General features: G+C 40.0%; 11 protein-coding genes across 11 annotated transcripts; 4 read left to right on the forward strand and 7 right to left on the reverse strand.

Moving 5' to 3' along the window:
- Positions 1-22: 22 nt before the first annotated feature.
- ARP10 (Arp10p) lies at positions 23-943 on the reverse strand (the record flags this gene model as incomplete). Its single annotated transcript, XM_018133653.1, has 1 exon — positions 23-943. The coding sequence occupies one exon, from the start codon at positions 941-943 to the stop codon at positions 23-25; it is 921 nt and encodes a 306-aa protein (XP_017989184.1).
- Positions 944-1115: 172 nt separating this feature from the next.
- On the forward strand, positions 1116-2534 carry TMS1 (Tms1p; the record flags this gene model as incomplete). Its single annotated transcript, XM_018133652.1, has 1 exon — positions 1116-2534. The coding sequence occupies one exon, from the start codon at positions 1116-1118 to the stop codon at positions 2532-2534; it is 1419 nt and encodes a 472-aa protein (XP_017989185.1).
- A 117-nt stretch (positions 2535-2651) lies between these two features.
- On the reverse strand, positions 2652-2855 carry DMC1 (recombinase DMC1; the record flags this gene model as incomplete). Its single annotated transcript, XM_018133651.1, has 2 exons — positions 2652-2660; positions 2730-2855. The coding sequence occupies 2 exons, from the start codon at positions 2853-2855 to the stop codon at positions 2652-2654; spliced, it is 135 nt and encodes a 44-aa protein (XP_017989186.1).
- Positions 2856-3071: 216 nt separating this feature from the next.
- Positions 3072-4805, reverse strand: ARX1 (putative hydrolase; the record flags this gene model as incomplete). Its single annotated transcript, XM_018133650.1, has 1 exon — positions 3072-4805. One exon carries the CDS (start codon positions 4803-4805, stop codon positions 3072-3074), a length of 1734 nt encoding a protein of 577 aa, XP_017989187.1.
- A 449-nt stretch (positions 4806-5254) lies between these two features.
- On the forward strand, positions 5255-6487 carry PDA1 (pyruvate dehydrogenase (acetyl-transferring) subunit E1 alpha; the record flags this gene model as incomplete). The annotated part of the gene is made up of 1 exon (XM_018133649.1): positions 5255-6487. One exon carries the CDS (start codon positions 5255-5257, stop codon positions 6485-6487), a length of 1233 nt encoding a protein of 410 aa, XP_017989188.1.
- An 850-nt stretch (positions 6488-7337) lies between these two features.
- On the forward strand, positions 7338-9779 carry STE5 (Ste5p; the record flags this gene model as incomplete). The annotated part of the gene is made up of 1 exon (XM_018133648.1): positions 7338-9779. One exon carries the CDS (start codon positions 7338-7340, stop codon positions 9777-9779), a length of 2442 nt encoding a protein of 813 aa, XP_017989189.1.
- Positions 9780-10120: 341 nt separating this feature from the next.
- SPO71 (Spo71p) lies at positions 10121-13759 on the reverse strand (the record flags this gene model as incomplete). The annotated part of the gene is made up of 1 exon (XM_018133647.1): positions 10121-13759. One exon carries the CDS (start codon positions 13757-13759, stop codon positions 10121-10123), a length of 3639 nt encoding a protein of 1212 aa, XP_017989190.1.
- Positions 13760-14252: 493 nt separating this feature from the next.
- Positions 14253-14678, reverse strand: TVP15 (Tvp15p; the record flags this gene model as incomplete). Its single annotated transcript, XM_018133646.1, has 1 exon — positions 14253-14678. The coding sequence occupies one exon, from the start codon at positions 14676-14678 to the stop codon at positions 14253-14255; it is 426 nt and encodes a 141-aa protein (XP_017989191.1).
- Positions 14679-16020: 1342 nt separating this feature from the next.
- BMH2 (14-3-3 family protein BMH2) lies at positions 16021-16776 on the reverse strand (the record flags this gene model as incomplete). Its single annotated transcript, XM_018133645.1, has 1 exon — positions 16021-16776. One exon carries the CDS (start codon positions 16774-16776, stop codon positions 16021-16023), a length of 756 nt encoding a protein of 251 aa, XP_017989192.1.
- Positions 16777-18025: 1249 nt separating this feature from the next.
- On the forward strand, positions 18026-18733 carry GRX3 (monothiol glutaredoxin GRX3; the record flags this gene model as incomplete). The annotated part of the gene is made up of 1 exon (XM_018133644.1): positions 18026-18733. The coding sequence occupies one exon, from the start codon at positions 18026-18028 to the stop codon at positions 18731-18733; it is 708 nt and encodes a 235-aa protein (XP_017989193.1).
- A 112-nt stretch (positions 18734-18845) lies between these two features.
- On the reverse strand, positions 18846-20693 carry RAD24 (Rad24p; the record flags this gene model as incomplete). The annotated part of the gene is made up of 1 exon (XM_018133643.1): positions 18846-20693. One exon carries the CDS (start codon positions 20691-20693, stop codon positions 18846-18848), a length of 1848 nt encoding a protein of 615 aa, XP_017989194.1.
- Between the last annotated feature and the right edge of the window lie 147 nt (positions 20694-20840).

Raw genomic sequence — 20840 nt, forward strand, 5'->3', positions numbered from 1 at the left:
AGCGCTAGTAATAAGCGGTTGATCACATAAATTTTTGCAGGTGCCAGTCTGGCACTATCCCATTCTTCTCGAACAAGTCTTTTTTGACTTCCATTAAGTCTAGATCCTGTTGCATTAGAGCATGGAAAGTGTAAATACTTCCACCTTGCCATGTACTAAGAGTCTGAAGAGCTCTAGCATTGGGATACTCCTTTTTCAGACTCGTAATGAGTCGCTGCTTAAAGCCATCCGCATTTGATATGCCACCTATTATAACAATATTTTTCAGTACTTCAGCCTTCACATCTACTGGTAATTTCTTAACTACTTTATCAACTAATGGTAATATTGCATGATCGTCGATATCGTATTCCCCATTTTGAACCTCTATTCCACAAGCATTGTCTAACAACTCTTGAATCTTTATCCAATCAATTCTCATATCGTTCAATTCGATATCTGACTCAATCCTGAGTTGCTTTAAAGTCTGTTCTCCGTCTAAGACACCAAATTTTGCACATAGCTCATCCGCCAGGTGCCTCGAAGCGACTGTACTAATGCCCATATAATTTTCTAATATCCTTAAATCTATGACAGGTGCTACTAAAGTATTCTCCCATCCAATATCCACGACTAGGGCATTGGAAACACCACTTGCCACACAACTCATAAGCACGTCGGGTAAAAATACAACACTATTGACCTTTAACCTATTTAGCAACACCTGGCATAATCTACGCTTCCTTGGTAAATCCAGCAGAATATTCTCTATAATAACAACCTTAAGCCTATATGGGTCTCCCATTATTACGTCGCGAATCCAATTTCTCATTAAGTTATATATAGCGAAGTCATCATCTAGCCAGCCAGAAGGCATATCTCTAACATCAATAGGATCAACATCACCTGCACGACCACAACAGCACCATTTATGACCAATTTGAGCAACAACTGGTACTTCCATTAGTAATCTCTATGATCATTTAATTAAATTCCTGTGGTAACATTGGGATATTGACTTTTAACCCTCTAAAATATAAATCCGGGAAGACTTAAATATCATCAAATAATCATCTACTTCGGTACGCGCAAATGGACTAAAAGGATAACTAGAAGAAGAACATTATCTATAAAGTATGGGAGTGTTAGTATCGCTACCTGTAAGTCTCGGTGCATCGTTTATTTCGTCGTTTTTGGGCTCGTGTTGTTCTACAGCTATCAGCAGTATATTTAGTTCAGTGAGTGGGGCTTCATCCTCTATTGCTGTAAGAATATTATATGCAGTCGGTCTTCTAATTAACTCACTAATATCATGGATAGCAATATCTGCAAATAAATCAATACTGTGGCCGTCGAAGACATGCACAGCTACAGGAGAATGTGGGTTCTTTACAGTCCACAGATTAAACTTTGCACTAGGTGCGATGCATTTACTTTTATGTTTTACACTATTAGGTGTAAGGTCTACAAGGGACCCCAGAGCTATGTTACAGAATAGCTATTGGTGGGTGAAATCAATAATATATTTACTTTTTGTGATACTCGCGTTTTACATACCAAATGGGTTCTACGTAGTATTTTCAAAATATGTGAGTGTTCCATGGGCAGCACAGTTTATATTGATAGGTTTGGTACTACTTGTTGACTTTGCACACGAATGGGCGGAGACTTGTATCCGACATGTGGAGGAAGAAGATGAACATTCCAAATTTTGGCAAAGATTCCTAATATACGGGACAGTGTTAATGTATGCAGTGAGCTTTGTTATGATTAACATCATGCTCTTAATGTTCTGTCACAATGGATGTACTATGAACATAGTCGCTGCTGTTGTTAATATAGTAATGATAATTTTTACTACTGGTGCCTCGATATACCCTAGTGTGCAGGAATTCAATCCGAGGAGCGGACTTGCTCAAAGTTCTATGGTCACGATGTATTGCACCTACTTAACACTAAGTGCAATGGCATCTGAGCCTGATGACAGACAATGTAATCCTTTAGTCAGATCCAGTGGTACCCGCAGGGCGTCTGCCATTCTTGGATCCATTTTTACATTTATCGCAATCGCATACACAACCACCAGAGCCGCAGCTAATCCCGCATTCCACGGAGGTAGTAGTGGTGCCGTTAGCTTAAATGGCGATGATGAATTAACATATAGTGGTGCTGGTGGGTCTAGAAGTCAAATAAGGCGAGAAGTTCTACGGGAAGCTGTACAAGAAGGTTCACTACCTGAAAGTGTATTGTATAGTCATCCATGGGCGCAGAGCAACGATGACTTTGATGATGATGTAGCGGCTGATGAAGAACACTATTCAACGAAATACAGTTATTCATTATTCCACTACACTTTTTTTGTCGCTACCCAGTGGATTGCGATTTTACTAACGACAAATATCACTCAAGATGATGTTGGGGACTTTATTCCAGTCGGAAGGACTTATTTCTATTCCTGGGCGAAAATCATTAGTGCATGGATGTGCTATATCCTGTACAGTTGGACATTAATTGCTCCAGTTGTGATGCCAGAGAGATTTAGCTATGACATTTAGATAATAGAGGTATGCAGGATCAGGTAAATCTGCGTTAAGAGCAATCTAAATACATAAACATTTTAATCTTCTGATTCAGTAATTCCTTTTTCTCCAATCACATAAACACACTCTTTTTCAAGCCGTCTTAAATAAATCGTCAGTACCATAAGAATTGCACAGCGATATATATCTAATGAAAGATCACCAACATACGTTTACAGCGAATATACCACTTGCTTTTAACTTCTGTAAATCAGAAGCATTAACCCCATAATTCTGTAACTCATCCACACTAATAATACTATTATGTATACCTGATACCGTCTCAGTAGCCAACATTTCTTCTTAAAGCTTCAATATAAGTCACTGTTAGTTATGATAACCTAGTATATTTAGTTTTGTTTACAAATAATCCTCACCCATCCTTTATCTAGAAATTTGCCGCCCAAGTCTTGAATTAACAATCTCTCTATTGACACTGGCTATATATGCTCAGATAGTACTATTATACATTTAGATGTTGATGGACACCAGAACTGTAAATAAACTAGCGGCCTATTCCATGGCAACATCCGTATCAGTCTTGGTTTTCCAAGGTTGAGTTTCTCTAATGGCTAAACCGAATCTCTTGTCCTTAGCTAACTCAGCTAATTGGAAAATAGCTTGTACCATGGCGCTGGAGCTGTCCAATTCGAACTTTGATTGAACCCAGCTAGGTTTAGCAGTAGAACCACCATTGAGTTTCAATAGCTCGGGCTTTCCTGAGGCACAAACATCTGCACTACATAGAGTTACAGTTATAGCTTCACGGGCAACAGGAACCTCAATACCTTCTTTTAGGAGAGATTTGAGCTTCAGAGATGATATTCCTAGCTGTGGAAGTGGAACTTCGTAACCTGGGAGTGCTGGGTTAACAGCGTCAACACCGTGAGCACCTGTTGGGTTGGCAGTGTTTAGGATGGCCTTCCATGGGACTAGTTTACATATTTGAACAGGCTTTTCGGTGGCTAGGTAGTTGTTAGAAATCTCTGCAAGACTGAAGCGCAATGTCTTTAGTTCACGACGTAGAGCTTCAAAATCTGGGGCGTTAACGTCGAGAGGGAAAGTAGACGCAACATGCGATAGTTTGGTAGGGTATACTCCTCTGGATTCCAACTTATGCAGTAACTGCCTAGATGATTTAAGTTTCAAAGTATGTTGCTTAGCAAAGTCTCGGCAGACAATCGCAGGACGAGCAACAAGGTCGTTCTTACGGTGTGATTTACCGCTGAACTGGTCAACGTCTTGGAGGGTAACCAAACCACGAGGAAGATCAGAAAGAGGAGCCATTCTTATGTCAATCAAAAACACTTCACCTGGCAAGACTACAAAGTCGTCAGTTGCAATAGCACTCTCATTTATATGCTTGGAAGCTGCTGGCTTGTGCAACAGCTCAGTGGACTCAACTGAAGCAGCAAGAAGCTGTGCCTCCTGGTGGGATTCTGTCCAATGGACACCTTTCACATCCCTCTCGGCTACAATACCCTCATTCTGACCGGCCAAAAATCTTCTAACACGACGCACACGGGATCCTGGTACAACAGCACAGCTGTAAGCCTTTGCAATGGTGTCAACAACCGTCCTGATAGCACTTCCAGTAACTTGACGTTCCGAAAATACAGCTGGTAGCTTTTCAGGAGCCAAAGCACACGCCAATAGGTTGGAAACACTTTCAATGACGATATGTGCCGCTGCAATAGCATCTGCTTTGGATCCCAATAGGGGACCGGCTGCAACTAGCTGCTGCGTGACCGGGTCTTCGACTGTTGGATAAACCACAAGGGTGTGGGACAAATGCGCAGTATAACCATCAACATGACAGCCAACAGTAATCTTCAAAATATCCCCCTCCTGGAACTCTCCTAGAATCACACTGCGCGAGCGCTCTTCGTTCTGGTTCATACCGGGTAAAGCCTCCTCATCAAGTAATTCTGGAGCCCATCCCTGTGCAATCTCATCGATATCAATAGTAGTTGGGTGTGCAATACCCTTTTCATTCACCTTGTTCGCAAATACATCCTTTAAACACTGTTCCATAAAAGAATCTGTTAGCGCACAAAGCTCAGAAATCTTCCACCGACGTTCAGTTTTCTTTAAATGATATGAATCATTAATAAGACCTACCAAATACTTCAATGCGGTCTGTGTGATTTGGCCCGCAGTACGATATTTGTCCAAATTTTGGTCTACTAGTACATTTTTGTCCTTCAATAACACCTGTGTATCTTCACTTGAGATTTGCAACGCCATTTCAGCTCCTGCACCCTTTTATATCGTTAATACACACTATGCAGTCTGCTTCACGTCTCTTCAAATCCAAGTACTAATGGCTACCTCATCTCATCTCATCGCTTAAGCTCGAAAATTTTTCAACAGCACCTAATCCGGACAGAAATTTAATAATGTTCCTCTTCCGGACATGAAAGGGGTTACCCGGAATATATCTGATCTTGCAAGCGCCGCACCGCTGTCAAATTTTGATGTCGCTTACCTTGAGTTATTTACAAGCATTACCATTACCTTTTTCAAACATTAATCTAACTGTCTCTAAAGACTCTATAGAAGGTGTAAGCAATTGACAGTACTGTGGTAGTTATTGGTAGTATTTCTGAAGAAAATCAGAGGTATTTTGTTTTTTGTCATAAAAATAGTACAGTAAGCTTTCCCTTTTTTGCCTCCCACAATATTTATTGATACCAATGCTAGGATATATTAGTAGACAAGCAGCTTACAGGGCTCCAGTTGGTGTTTTACGCCGTAATATTTCTAGTACTAGAAGTGTTATGGCCGAATCAACTAGTGATGCTAAAGATTTGGAAGAAATAGTTGAGATTGAATTGCCTGCTTCATCTTTCGAGGGTTACATGTTGGATGTTCCAGATTTGAATTACAAGGTGAGCAAGGGTGCTTTGTTGCAAATGTACAAAGATATGATTGTCATTAGACGTATGGAAATGGCCTGTGATGCTTTGTACAAGGCGAAAAAAATTCGTGGGTTCTGTCATTTGTCTGTTGGACAAGAAGCCATTGCTGTCGGTATTGAAAATGCTATTACTAAACGTGACACCGTTATTACTTCTTATAGATGTCACGGTTTCACATACATGAGAGGCTCTTCTGTCCAGGCCGTTTTGGCGGAATTGATGGGTAGACGTTCCGGTGTTTCCTATGGTAAGGGAGGTTCCATGCACATGTACGTTGAAGGGTTCTACGGTGGTAACGGTATCGTTGGTGCCCAGGTCCCATTGGGTGCTGGTCTTTCATTTGCCCACCAATACAAAAACGAGGATGCATGTACCTTTGCCCTATACGGTGATGGTGCATCCAACCAAGGTCAAGTTTTCGAGGCTTACAACATGGCCAAGTTGTGGAACTTACCATGTATATTTGCCTGTGAAAACAACAAGTATGGTATGGGTACCTCTGCAGCTCGTTCCTCTGCAATGACCGAGTACTTCAAGCGTGGTCAATATATTCCAGGTTTGAAGGTTAACGGTATGGATATCTTGTCTGTCTACCAGGCCTCCAAGTTCGCCAAGGAATGGTGCGTCTCTGGCAAGGGACCACTTGTTTTGGAATACGAAACCTACAGATACGGTGGTCACTCTATGTCTGATCCAGGTACTACTTACCGTACCAGAGATGAAATCCAGCACATGAGATCTAAGAATGACCCAATTGCGGGATTAAAGATGCATTTGTTGGAATTGGGCATTGCTACTGAAGCAGAAATTAAAGCTTACGACAAGGCTGCTAGAAAGTACGTTGACGAGCAAGTGGAATTAGCCGATGCTTCTCCAGCTCCAGAAGCTAAGATGTCTATTTTGTTTGAGGACGTTTATGTTCCAGGATTCGAAACTCCTACTTTGAGGGGTAGAATCTCCGACGACACCTGGGACTTTAAAAAGCAAGGGTTCGCTTTCAGAGACTAGGTGATTCCTATTGGTTCACTATTTCTCTCAAAATTTTTTTTTTCTCGTTACAGCTTATGCTCACTCCTAAAAGGAACAGATAGACTATTGATAAAACCTCTGTTCCTAAACTGGCCTATGGGTAACAAATTTAACCTTGTCAGTCACTATTAACCGAAAATAAACTTGCGGGTCAACAACTAACAAGTACAAATAAACAATTACGAGGAAAGCTATAGAATTTGCCTTTTCTGCTACTCTCCTGCATTTGCAAGCACAAATAGGCAACATTTTTGTCGAGTTATTTCGGTTCTCATATATTTCTCTCTCCTTTCTAAATATTTGAGTCCTATACCTCGTCGGCTTATTCTCAGTCCTGATGGAATGGGTCTACGGATGCTAATCGGTTTCATTTTCATCTATTGATCTATTTTTTACAACTCTATATTCAATGATCTATAGCTCACAGTCTTTTAACATATGCAAACTAAAAACGCTGCGTTTAATATCATAACTGCGTCCTCAATTATCTATTAAAATGGTTTAAAGGCCGTCCTGTATCCGTTGTAATCAAATTTCCTAAAACTGATATTGTGTTTTTAAATCACCTAGACAACAGAATAACCTACACACAGGTGCTGCAAAGAAGATCACCTACCTATGTGAAAAATTACATCTCCTTTGGTATGATGTAAGAATTGTCTTTCACGCAAATGAAAATAGATTAAAAAATGAAACACAGTGGATGACTGCTCACGATGGGTAGCAGATATTATATCTTGTCTCCACCTTTGGTATTTCATGAGGGGTAAACTCATAAACTCTACTACCAAGAGACATCTGCAAGAATCCTGTGTTAAAGTAGTATCAAATGTTTGCATCTAAGGATATGTCCCTTTCGATGATAACGAATCTGGGTGCTTCTGTACAGAATGCAGCGCCTAGCACCCCTTCGACCAAAACTGTGTTCTTTTCCAGCGGTTCATCCCCTGCACCATATCCTACTCCTAGAAGTGGGAAACGTTGGACAGAACGACTGAACTTGAAGAAACGTCGAGGAAACAATAGTAACGGCGGCATTCCATACTTGAGTCCAGAATATTCCTCGCCTGCTTTGACGGTTACAGCCTCACCTGGGCCAGATTTTCCTCAACGTTCAACATCTATACCAACACCTCCAAGATTTCAACTTGAGGAACAGTATCGATCTTCTAGTTCTGGGGGAAAGGGGTTTTCTCCAGTGTTAGGACCTCAAAGAAGTACGGATTTTATGTCCTCATCCAAGAAATCGATTGTGAAGGCTAAGTGTTGCGTTTGTGATGAGTCCGTCTCCACTAGGTCATATGCGGAACGTATTATAACTCTTGAGTGCGACCATTCATGTCATGAAAACTGCCTTTTAGTTTCGCTAGATGATACTGTGGATTTGTCTTCCTCTGGAATGTACGGTAATGATAATATCTATTCAGTTTTCCCAAGCTGTATGGCTTGCAGCAGCAAATCCATTGAAAGTAAATGTATACCGAAAGATGAGTCGCTGCGTGATGCTTTAATTTCGAATTACCTGCTTAGTCGCAGTAAAACCTTCCCTACAGAAGCCTCTGCGAAACTTCCACTGGTCAATAAAGAACAGCAGCATCAATATAAGCCGCTTGGTAGTCCTTTTATGGCTCAAGGTATATCTGATAGAAAGCCAAAGGGAAACCATCGTATTTCCAGTCTTGTGTCTGCTGAGACTTCATCGTTGATATCAACTATGAGACTAAATGAGACAGGGGAGCAATCGCAGATAGCTTTGGCTTTAAAAAGGACGTATTTTGTTCAGTCTTTAACAGTTAACTTTCCTGAATGGAAAGTTGATTCTGAATTTGGCCTGTTGAGACTTGTTGATAAAATGGAAATATCGAGAACCTCTGATACTGGTGATTATGAGGAAGTAATATGTTACCTTTTTGAAGATAAGCTCGTAGTAGGCTCAATTGAAGAATTGCCGCCAAATACTATCATAGGTTTGAAGTTTAAGACTGTTAGTACCTATCTATTATCTCAATTTAAGATTGACACTCCAAACTCGTCAATCCTGAAGCTGTCAATTAAAGGTGGGGTTTTATTCTTGAGGGAATGCTCGGTGTCTAACTCAACCCAAGTTCTGGAAAAATGGATCACAGCGTTCTTAAATCCGGATCTTACGTTTTATTCATCCTCTTTTACCTCCACTCTGCCCTATTCTGCGGAATTATTGGCCGATTGTGGCCCTCGTTACAACAATATAAAAACTTTGACAGGTGGACTGCATGACAGTGTCATTGTACGGCGAAGTATGTATTATGGCAATAGTGAGAAGCATGCCACTATTGGAACCATGAAGACAAACATAAGCTCGATTTTGTCTTTAAAAAGAAGACAACCGGACCAATTGTGCATTATATTCCAAATTGACCAAACTAAGTTACGTGATACAGACTTAAAGACCATGCTTAATACAATTAATGCTGTGTTATGGAAGTTTGAATCAGCCAAAGTGTGTCTAGTGGACAGAAATGGACTTCTGGTAACCGCCACTTCATTGAAGGAATATGCTCAAACCGTCTTGACGAACTTAAACTCTATATTGGACAATAATTCATCCAATAAAGTATTCAACCCTAACGATTTGTACCATCAGTTGTACGGAAATAAAAAAATGGACAATATAGCAGTCGCAATATTATCGAATTCTTCAATGGAATCCTGTAAGTCTGCCCTATTAATGGATTACTCGGCATTTTGCAATAATGGGAAAAGAAATCCTAATGAGTTGAAGGTTAAAGTCGGTTATCTAAATACCGACTACTCTGATAAAGTTTATGAACTCGTTGAAACTGGTGGTTGGGCTGATGTACTGGAAGTCTTGTGTTACTCATTCAATATAACATTTGAGCAAGAATATTCTGATGGAGATGATTATGAAGACGATGATGATTACCTCACAGAAAAAGAATACGAAGATCACAACATAACACCGACAACTGAGACCGATGTTTCACCTTTGGAACAGCAGCTTATTGATAATTCAGGTATTCCTAGTCTCAGCATAGCACATCGGGAATCTCAAGGGCTAATTACTACCACTTCAGAACATTCTCATTGGAGTCTTAAGTCCCGCCCATCATCTATTCCTCTACCACATGAACCTATTGATAATGCTGCTGCGAATCGGGGTTGGTCAATTCTATTCAATGACTTGGATAATGCGCTGAATGAGGTCATGACAACTGTTGCGACACCAACTAGTTCGAAAAGTAATCCAGTAACGAACTACGAATACTTATAGGTACGCATTTGAATATTAGTAACACAATGCTAATAAGAATTTGACTTGACACTTTTACTCCTTAGGACGATAGTAAAACAGATATATCACGTTATGACGCTGGTCCCATTAATAATCATAACTAAGCTTTACGGTAGCACCAATAGTTTCTAAAATCTTGCATCACTCTCATAACTATTTATATAAATAGGACTACGGGTCTCGTATAGCACACTGTGGACAATTGAGATACAACCTTAAAGCGCACACATTGATGTTTTACTTAGTATCAACTATCAATGTTTTGATATTCTCATAAGGCAAATAATAGTTAAATTGATGCCGTTTTATCGCTTTAAAAATTACTTATAATCATTATATTCTCCACCATGCTTGATCCTTTCTAATTCGCAATGAATTTTATATACCCAAAGGTCCCTTTCTTGTCTTGATCTTGCCATAAATACCATCGACTTACCAGTCAAGCATACCCTGTTTATCAGTTGTACATGTTCAGCAGGTATTTTTGCAATTTCTGAAATAGAAAGTTGGTCTTGATAATCTAAAGCGTCATCGAGGAGTTGGTTTGAATTATCGGGGCCCAGAGCAGGGTTCGGTTTTTTGGGTAATTTACAACTCTTTGAATGGGTGTTCTTTGTGCCAAACCATAGTGTGAAGCATCGATATGGTTCATCTTCTAAAGACTTCCAGCCATCCAGATAGACCCTGGGTAACGCTTTGTTTCCAGGGTTCAAACTGTTGAACTCACGGTCTCTTCCTAATAAATCATGCGATGTTATATTTCCGGAATAGATATAGCAGTCTTCTATAGGAACTGTGGCATGGTGTGAATACCCAACCTTAACATAAGCGCTCCCCGTAAAAGACCGTTTTGAACATTCAAAAAGAATGATATATCCATGGATAAGAACGACGTAACACTTCTTGAAAACAGAGTGCTTACGAGGTTTTTGGCATAATATCCCCTGGAGGATTAGCGGTCTTAATACTGCATGTGAGCTTATATTATAGATAGCGTCATTGGCTACCCCCCGTTCTGTAACCCATTTAGGAGTATTTCCTAAAATATTGTATTCGTTTTGCTCTTGTATCCTTAACATCTTCAAGTTCACCATTTTTGTTTCCCACATGACTTCCTGGTCCTTTTGTAGGCGGTAAGTCCAGTATAGGGATAGATCGTTGAGCCTTTTGATCCACTCATTAGCAGCGTTCACACTTGGAGCGAGAAGTTTCATTGACGAGCCGCTTTTCATATTTATAACAATGATAGACTTCACCGTTTCATCTAATGACTGCTCGATGTTCCAAAAGTCATTATTAGAGGTATTCCAAAGATTAATCGATTTAGCAATGCCGCACGCCTCTTTTACATCTAGTGTGCTGATGGTTTCCACTTGCGTGAGATCTATGGCACATTCTGATTGTATTATTTGGGTAAGTCTCCTTCTTGCAGATTGCAATGCAAAGTCATCAAGTTCATCGAACTCTTCTGCTTGTAATTCGCTATTTAACCAACTTATGTGATTGTTTGAATCAAGCGGATAGGGGTTATGTTCATATATGTCGGAAATACTTTCCACGATTTCCTGTAGATTATTCAGCCTAAACGTCTTACCGTTCATACCACTCATGTTAAGTGTCGGTAGGGGAGGCATACCTTTCATAGCTCGAGTATAAAAGAGTACCCCATTACAAGTAAACATGTATTTTAGCTTAATATAACGATTTGTAAATGGGTCTTTTAACCTATCTTGGTTTCTAGGTAAGCATATGGCAAGGAACCCTTCAATAGGTGCCGGCTCTTTCATTTCAACGCCGTTCCCTAACGTGACCTTTCTGGGATAACCTACCATCGGACGATATTCTAGGATATGAGATGAAGTTAAGAATAATGATCCGTATAATGCATCAATCTGATCACCCAGGATCCATTCTAGCATATCATATCTCTTCCAACCAAATCCCATTGGTATATTTTCGCTCTCCCACTGCTTGACAACATCCTTGTATCCCGCATCCAATAACATATCTCTAATCACTAAGCCCATATACCGTAATATAGGATTCGGAACAACTCTGTATCCATTTGGTAATTGCAATATCCGTAGCTCATACTCTTCCTGTGATGCTTTTTCTCGCATCTCTTGTAAAGCGTGGACTGGAAGCGATATGGATAAGGACAACTTCATTTGAGGGATTCGTATGTCGACAGCATCTGGAATAATTTTTACACCAACAGATTCCTTTAGAAACGTAAACCATTTACCGGATGACTTTATAGTACTACACCGAAGTATGTATATTTTCAATGGCTTATAGGCTTGGCCTTTTTCATTTAGCGTACCCTCCTTGGCATCTCTCTCCAACTTGTCATCAGGTTTTAAAATATATATTGTTCGATCCAAGTAATTGTAGAATCCAACCGAGCACGATTCCGTTAACGTAAAATCCATGGATTTTGCAGCATTTCTACACTTCTCAATCTTCAGGGCATTCCTCTTATCAAAGAACTGGATATAAATTGGAAATTCTGGATTTCCAGTAGCACGAGCGGCTACAATGTATTCTTTCCACCGGCCGTATACCCTTGTATCAATTGGTTCCACATCAGAAAATGTTGTCGGAGGGTATGTTACTGAGACAGCAGATTTCACTAGAACTAGCATTTTTTCCATTTTCACAACCTGTCCCCTTCTATAGCGACTAAAGTACTTATTCTTAAAGTCTGACTCAATTGACTTAACCTGATTCCATTCATAACTAAAGAGTCTTTTAGCACGGTTACTTATCCCACAAGATCCTTTCAAGGGTTCGTCCCACGTCAGGCAGGATGATAAGACTTCCTGTGCCTTGGGGATTGGTAGCTTTTCAGGCTCAGGTTTTAACAACTTTAATTCCACCTCAGGTGATCTGTCTGTTGCTTTCTCGCCTTGCTTGCCAGTCACTAAATCAAACTTCACAACAGAGGTTTTACTGCTGTGCCTGGTCAAGGCTTCATTATCTCTAATATAATCGAGCATAAGATCGTTTTTCAGTCTTCGAGATTTCTCTCCTTCATTAGCATGAGATGTTTCTTTGGTTAGCACAGAAGAACTGTGCGATAGTACTTCTGTACTGGTGCTCTTATCTTTATCATCGGGAGTTGGATTTAAGCAATCTTCGGCAGAGCAATAGACAGATGTACCGTCACCGTTCACAGTAGATGCACCTGAACCTGCATACTTCAGTCGAAGAAGCAAATTCATAATATCATCTGTATATTGCAAAGGTGAGTTTGCTGTGTCAAACTTTACTGTTGGGACGGAATTCGCCTTAGGTGGTATAGCAAGGATATTGTTAGGCTGGCATGAGTTTGCATAAGCCAGGTTAAGATTTTGTAGGTTGTTAGTACATATTTCAAAGGGTGCTTTTTCATCCGGCGACATCAGCCTGCTTCCCACTTCAACTATCTGACCTGTACTAACTGCCCCTGTCACAATCCCAGTAGTGCAATCAGTCTTCTTAGTTAACAACTGGGACGGTAATCCGCTCTCCTGCATCTCTACCGCTAAACTGCTCAATTGATCTGGTGAATAGCTAGCTGACTTCGGAGAAACCCCTCCCTTTTTGGGACGTAGTGCATGCCTGTTCCTGTTATACCGCGGCTGTTGAGCTGGGTACACATATCGGATCTTACCCTTATTCCTTCGAGGAACTATTTTCGACATCACCTTTTGAATATGGTTGGCATGCTGCGTATACCACAGCTCTGGAATACCGCCAAGTAACACACATCTCGCGCTCAGTGATATCTCACTAGGCGGCACAGTCGCTAGTTGTATCGCAGTAAATGAGTGTTTCGGTATAACAAATTCTTTAAATTTTGGGTCATTTATGTCCTTTTCGACATTAATTAAAGTAGCTATTTGGTCATAATAATACTTGATGAATTCGGATTCATCTAGTACCACAGGCTTAAGCTGGTCCCATTTAGGATCCATATGGAAAGCAAATACCTTGATGCAGTTATCGAATGCAAATGCAACTAACTAATATACCATTTATGGAGTACTAGTTGTACCTTCAAGGGTAATATCATTCAGAGAAACCCATGTCGTGCGTCAGTGTTGTTGGGCTTCAAGTTGTTGTTGTTCCCGACCCATGTAAACATCGCTTAACCACAAAGAAGTAAGAACCTTCACGTGATGAACGCTAAACTACTGCTCACGGTATATTATAGCTATGAACACCTATAGTGGGTAGAATAGTGTCATTAGCAGTGTTTTGACTACTTTTTAGACCGTACTTGCGTGTTTGTGTTAACTGTTATTTTACAAATTTGAATTTAAAGGCGATATTACACTATAAAAAGATGATGCTGCTAGTCCTTACATATATGTAAACAAAATAGGATAATCGAATGGCGTGTGCGGATTCAAGCAGAGTATGTCATACTGTACATTAATTATCCTAAAAACTGACACTCTTTAATGCTTAGATTATTTCGTCATCATCACCCCCGACTGTTAATCCAGAACCTTCGAACCTGAAGTTGTCTGGTTCTGGAATAGTTCCAGTAAACTCCAGCGCAATGAAGACGAGACCGCCAATAAATAGCAAAAATACGGCTATGATAGGCAATGCGCCTTCAAACACCATCAAAGACGAAAGGAGAATAAACAAGGCACCCCTACCTAAGTAGCTGTAGTAAAAGGATGCAAACCTAGCCAATCCATTAATTGGCTTAAACTCAAGGTAAACCAAGGGGATTGCAAAGGCTAGTCCAAAGATGGCTCTTATGAATTCCATAAAGCTTGTAAAAATGTAGGATAACTGTGTTACGAACACTAGGGACGAAACTCCTCCAGCAGCAATGTTAGCGATGCGAATAGCCTTTAGGGTTGAGTCGTGGTCGGACATTGTTTATTTGTTTCTTGTTACAGCTTCAATCAACAGTAGTGCTGTTTATCTATAAATGACAGTGATGTTGAAGTAAGAATAAGTTGCTTATAAGGAGTAAAATAGTGACGACTTTTTCAAGAATGCCGGCTAGAAAAAAAGAGACCCAGTCGACTTCTAAAGCTATCGCTTAACTAGCGCTGTCTATTTGACCAAAATGGCAGTGACCGGAGTTCAGACTCTGTTGCAGTAAAATTAGCTGAAGACTCGTTTATATCATATTCGGAATTCTAGCCTTAAAATTAGGGATACATGAAGTATGTCATATTAACAAATAAAACGGAAACTAGCGCCAGTGTCAGATATTAAATGGTGAATTAAAGCGATAAATGGTATTAAATAGCCCTGAATGGAACAAACTGGAGCAGTGAAGTAGATAATAGTTATAAGTGTAAAATATACATATTGTTCAGCATATAAAAAGGGGACGGAGTAATAATTGGGAAAGCGGGAAAAATAATGCTAGAAGTATGAGGAACAGCCTTATTAGAATTAATCAAGGGAAGTTTGTGGCAGGACGGTAAAGTTGTCAAATATGAATCATTGAATTGATAGATATGACAGTATCATCAGCAGGTAAAAAAATTGAACCAGTCATTTTATTAAATGTTAACCAACGAGAAGACAAAGGAGATTAGGAAGAAAAATGTGAACAGACATTAATGAAATAACGAGGTTAATGCAAATTAGATTTTTCGATTTTAGACTTGGTTATTGTCGTACAAGCTAACTGTGTTTGCTGGCGAGTGGTGCTGTCACCTTAATTCATATCTCTTGAAACCATACGAGAATAATGTTCCTCGACTATTACAACCCTTGATTAGAAATGAATTAACAGTGGCCCAGTGCCTCCCCTGGAGCTTAAACTGCTTTTGAATTTCTGTATTGATACTTGAATGCCATTAATTTCATTTTATTGTTATATCCCACTACCTCAAGAGCAAGACAACAGAATAGTTAAAGTAAGTAGTAGTTTAACAATAAAAAACAACTTAGTAATAAAATAAAATTATTGGGACATAGTTGTTGTCCTTATATCCACATATCTGCAGAGTTATTGAAATGCAAGACAATTATAAGAAAAATAAAAGGACCCTATTTCAGATAAACGCCCATCATTCAAAAAAAAAAAATAGGTACGTTAAATTCGGTAGATAAACAGAAATAAAAAGAAGTTAATTCACGATACAGTATGTTCATCCATTTAGCTTCCTTTTTTATAGTTCCCGTACTATTCGCTCTCTTCATACTTTTCGCGTGCTAAAACCCTCCTGACCCCTCTCCTTTTCTCAATGAACCCATTTCATTCCTGAGCTTCGGTTGGTTGCTCCTCTTGACCAGCTTCAGACATGTCAGAAGTCCACAAGGTCAAGTTGTCTCTCAACAATTGCATGATCAAGGTACTGTCCTTGTAAGATTCTTCAGACAAAGTATCTAGTTCTGCAATAGCATCGTCGAAAGCTTGCTTTGCCAAGTGACAGGCCTTGTCTGGAGAGTTTTGAATCTCGTAGTAGAAGACAGAGAAATTCAAAGCCAAACCCAATCTAATTGGGTGAGTTGGTGGCAACTCGGTAGTAGCAATATCAGAAGCAGATTTGTATGCTTCCAAAGAAGAGCTAGTGGCCTTTTCTCTAACATCACCAGCAGAAAATTCAGCCAGGTATCTGTGGTAGTCACCCTTCATTTTATAGTAAAATACCTTGGACTCACCAGTAGTAGCCGATGGAATTAAGTGAGTATCCAACACAGTCAAAATATCATCGCAAATCTTAGTCAATTCAGACTCAATCTTTGAACGGTACGTTCTGATCAACTTAACCTGGTATTCTGATTTCTCCTTAGCCTCTTCTTTCTGCTCGATAGAAGAAACAATCCTCCAGGAAGCCCGACGAGCACCAATAACATTTTTGTATGCAACGGATAACAAATTCCTCTCTTCAACTGATAGTTCCTGGCCGGACGAGGCAACAGCTTTCATGTTATCAACCATTTCTTCATAACGCTCAGCTTGTTCAGCCAACTTTGCCAAATAGACAGAATCTTCACGACTTAAAGACATTTTAATTGTTAGGTATTTGGGGATGTTCTAAAATTCTTGTTAGTATAAGACTCCTTAAAGGCCACCTTTCCAGTTGTATCGATTTCGATTAACGTCGCTACTGATGAAATATCTCCAGTTTTTTGTCTTAAGGGAAAAATTTTCCTTCTCAATTTATTATTTGTCTACGCTCAAATTATTGTTACTCCCTCGCCACCCAACTAAACAGCCAACCCCTGTTTGTGTAACATCCCTCACCATGCTACAAAACAACGTCCAATACATTTTCGCCACTTCACCTGACCCATTACCCTACCTAAATTTTTATTTTTGCCACCGGGTGTCGTCTAGGCGAAAATTTTTGGAGTCGGGCACCACAAAAACAAGTCATATACCTAGATTCAACATTTCGATAAACAAGAGGAAGCTAACCAACACGCATAGACAACGATGTTATTGAATAATAACCACACATAGACTATCCGTGTTGATCTCCGGCGAATCTGATCATCCTTTATGCCCACTAAAAATACTTTTCTTGGTACTACTTATCTTGATTCTTGGGGCCATGACTGATATAATTTTAAAGGGGTTGGTGGCAAGTTTTCGAAGGGCCAATTGCACTAATAGACGTAGCTTTGATTTATCAATTCATTTACGATACACCAGCAATACAATATCTTCATAGTCTTAGGTCCAGCTAAACACATACCTTTTTAACTGTTGGGTTTCCTTGTTTTCCAATAAGAACGAGGTTTGTGGTGTGTTTAGTTGTAAAAGTTTAATTGTGAAAATTCTCAAATGAAAAGTACGCACATAGGTAACAAGAGAAAAAAGAAAAAATTACAATTGCCACCGAGTTGTTTAATTGAAGGACTTCTGTTTTTGGGTTGGTGATAATTTTACAATAGGGGGGGCGGAAGGAGGACGCGATTCAGAAAAGGTCGAAAAACAACAAAATTCTTGTCATATGGACAGGATTTCGGCCAGCTCCGATCTTGCTGCAGTCGCGTCCGTGGCGTAGTAGTTCGCCGCCGATTTTCTCTGTGCGAGACCGGTTCGAGTCCAGAAAAAGCCACACCGGGCCGGAGTACTATCACCGTCGACGGCCGGGATCACGTGACTCGTAATATCGATGTGCTTTCGTTTATTGATCTTTACTTTACAGAAAAACCTCATTACAAATATGTTTCACGTTGGAAGAAGTGTTTTATAGTGGAAGCAGCTGCCCATATCTTGATATACCAGTGCTAATTATACGTGCTATCAAATGGGAGTCATTGAAATAATCTCGCAAGACCAGTTTACTGAGATTACTACTGGTCAACCAGATTCTAAGCTGATTACTTTATATTTCCATACTACTTGGGCTGAACCGTGTAAAACAATCAATGAGGTCTTTGCTGCCCTGAGCGAGGAAACTACTAATAAAGACGTCCTATTTGTGAGTATTAATGCCGACGAACAGACGGAGATATCCGAGCTTTTTGAGGTGTCCGCAGTTCCTTATTTTGTTTTAATTAGAAAAGGTACTATTTTAAAAGAGCTGTCTGGAGCGGACCCTAAGGAGCTTATCAATGCTTTGAACCAGTTCAACGGGAGCGGGAATAGCAGCGGCGGTGTTACTGGCGGTTCAAGTAATGTGGATGCGGAGGAGGAGACAGAAGAGCAGCTGAACGAAAGATTAAGGAGTCTGACTAAGGCAGCTCCAGTAATGCTTTTCATGAAGGGCACGCCCTCAGAGCCAAAATGTGGTTTTTCTAGACAGATGGTGGGTATTCTAAGGGAACACCAAGTGCGTTTTGGCTTTTTTGATATTTTAAAGGACGATAGCGTCAGACAGGGGCTAAAAAGCTTCTCGGACTGGCCCACATTCCCTCAGTTGTACGTTAACGGTGAGTTCCAGGGTGGTCTCGATATTATTAAGGAGTCGTTAGAAGAAGATCCAGAGTTCTTTCAGCACACCTTGCGTTCGTAACGTAGGAAAGGGAAAATGTATATATCAACCAATGAACAAACCTCAACCTACGTAATTTCAATTCAATTTAGATCATGCAAGTTTGCAGAATAACAGATGTTGGCAGAAACGTTTATAGATTCTCCAAGTCCGAATCTGAAAGCGACTCGTCGTGCATAAAACCTGGTGTTGCCGGAGGGAGTAGGGAATTAGGTTTCGCAGGTTGCTGAGTGAGCACTTCATATAAGGAATCATCGTCCAATGTAAATTCCTCAACACTGGATTCAACGATCGGGTCCTTATCAAATTCTGTTTCCTCTAGGTGCTCTTCCTGTTTTAAGAGTGAAGGGTCAAATTCTTGGTTTTTTCTAAGAATGGCTAGAATCTTATTCCTTCGATCCAGCAAACGGAATTCTTCTTCTTTCGGCTCAAACTCCACAAACTCGGCTTCAGGAGTAATTGATTGGATGTTACCGCCTATACGCTTCAGGTAGTCGACCTCACTATCAATAAGTATATTGTGCTGGTGCTGCGAAGACATTTTAGTAATGGCATTTTTGTCTCTTGCGCTGCTGAGATAATAATGGAGACACTTTTTCATGAAGTTTCTGGTATTTCGTATAAGTGGGGCATAGAATGATAAAGAAAGTGCGATTGTTTTTTGTGAGGGGTAGTTTCCATACTTATAGAACTCAATTGCCCCAAAATCTTCTGAATCTGATCTAAATTTATTTTGTGATTCTCGGACTTTCCATTCCCTTGGAAATGTAGCCATTCCGTGCTGGCCGCGCTCTTCTTCCAACAATCTAAAGGTTCTACGTATTTTGCGTAAAACCACTTCGTTATAATCATTTAAAGCTCCAGAGGGATGATTTAGAAGGTCAAACTCACTTAATACATCTGCAACTTCCAATGCTGATTTCATTGGTAGTTCCTTCTTATTGAAATTTGAATAATTTTCTAATATCCCTAGGAGAAATGTGTCATTTATTTGATGGTTAGTGTCCAGTAAAGAGTCGATAGTCTCCTGGTCTGTGCAATCTTTGGAGCCATAAATTACTTTGCCCACTGCGTGGAAATAGTTAATAGAGGATTGCCTCGTAGCAACCAAGCCACTCGAATTGCTGCTATAGCACCAGAACTCTAACATCGAAATCGCGGAACGAATATCACCCGGACCATTGGCGAGCTCTTTAATAAATTGAGGAAGCTGGGCCCATTTCGATTTCGAAAACTGAGTCTTCTCGCATGTTGCTATATGTCGAAGTCTGCTGGTCATTAGGGATGTGTTAATTGGATTAAACTTTATTCGGCAGAGTTTCGGATGACTTAGGATTTCCTTACCCAATACAGTTTCCGCAATAAATGAGCTTTCATGAGCAGATGAACCAGAACCCTCTGGCAACTCACATTCTGTTAGGCAAATTAAAAGTGGAGGTAATTTATCCTCATCGCAAAGCCACTGAAGTAAAGAACTCCTAAACTTGACCCTTGTCTCCCCATGCATAACATTGGGAATATCTTCTACTAAAATAACTGCCAAATTTCGCCCCAATCGATAGCGTGCTTGGTCTAGAAACTCGCTGAAAGATTGCATCGGTGATGTACCACTGCAAAATTCGTCATACTCCACAAAATATTTTTTATCAGTGCTATTTCGAAGCGAGTTGGGGGAGGAGTTCCTGTATTTTGGCACGAGCAAATTGCTAAGTAATTTTACCACTGTGCTCTTTGAGCATCCTGCGGGACCTGTGAGAAGTAAAATCCGATTTGTCGATTCCCCAGATAGCATTGTTTCCAAGGAAATGGTCACATCCTTTAATTTTTTTTTATGAATCGCCACTTCCTCTAGTGTCAGTGGTGCATATTTTTCATGCCATTGTAATGTAGTATCAGTGCTATTCTTGTTTATATCGCTTCTAGACCTGAATGACTTACTACCGACTACATGCTTACCACGTCTGCTTTGCGTTTTATGCATTTTAATTTTTCCGTAACTAGCTTTTCATTGGCAAATATATCATCCAAATACTAGTCCAATCCGTATAGTACACAATATAGCAGTAGTACCATAACCCTCTGAGATCTTTGTATAGTTTATTAAGTTTTGGCGTCATTAAAGATGAAA

This window comes from Eremothecium sinecaudum, chromosome VII (assembly GCF_001548555.1).
Source record: "Eremothecium sinecaudum strain ATCC 58844 chromosome VII, complete sequence".
Classification (NCBI taxonomy): Eukaryota; Fungi; Ascomycota; class Saccharomycetes; order Saccharomycetales; family Saccharomycetaceae; genus Eremothecium; species Eremothecium sinecaudum.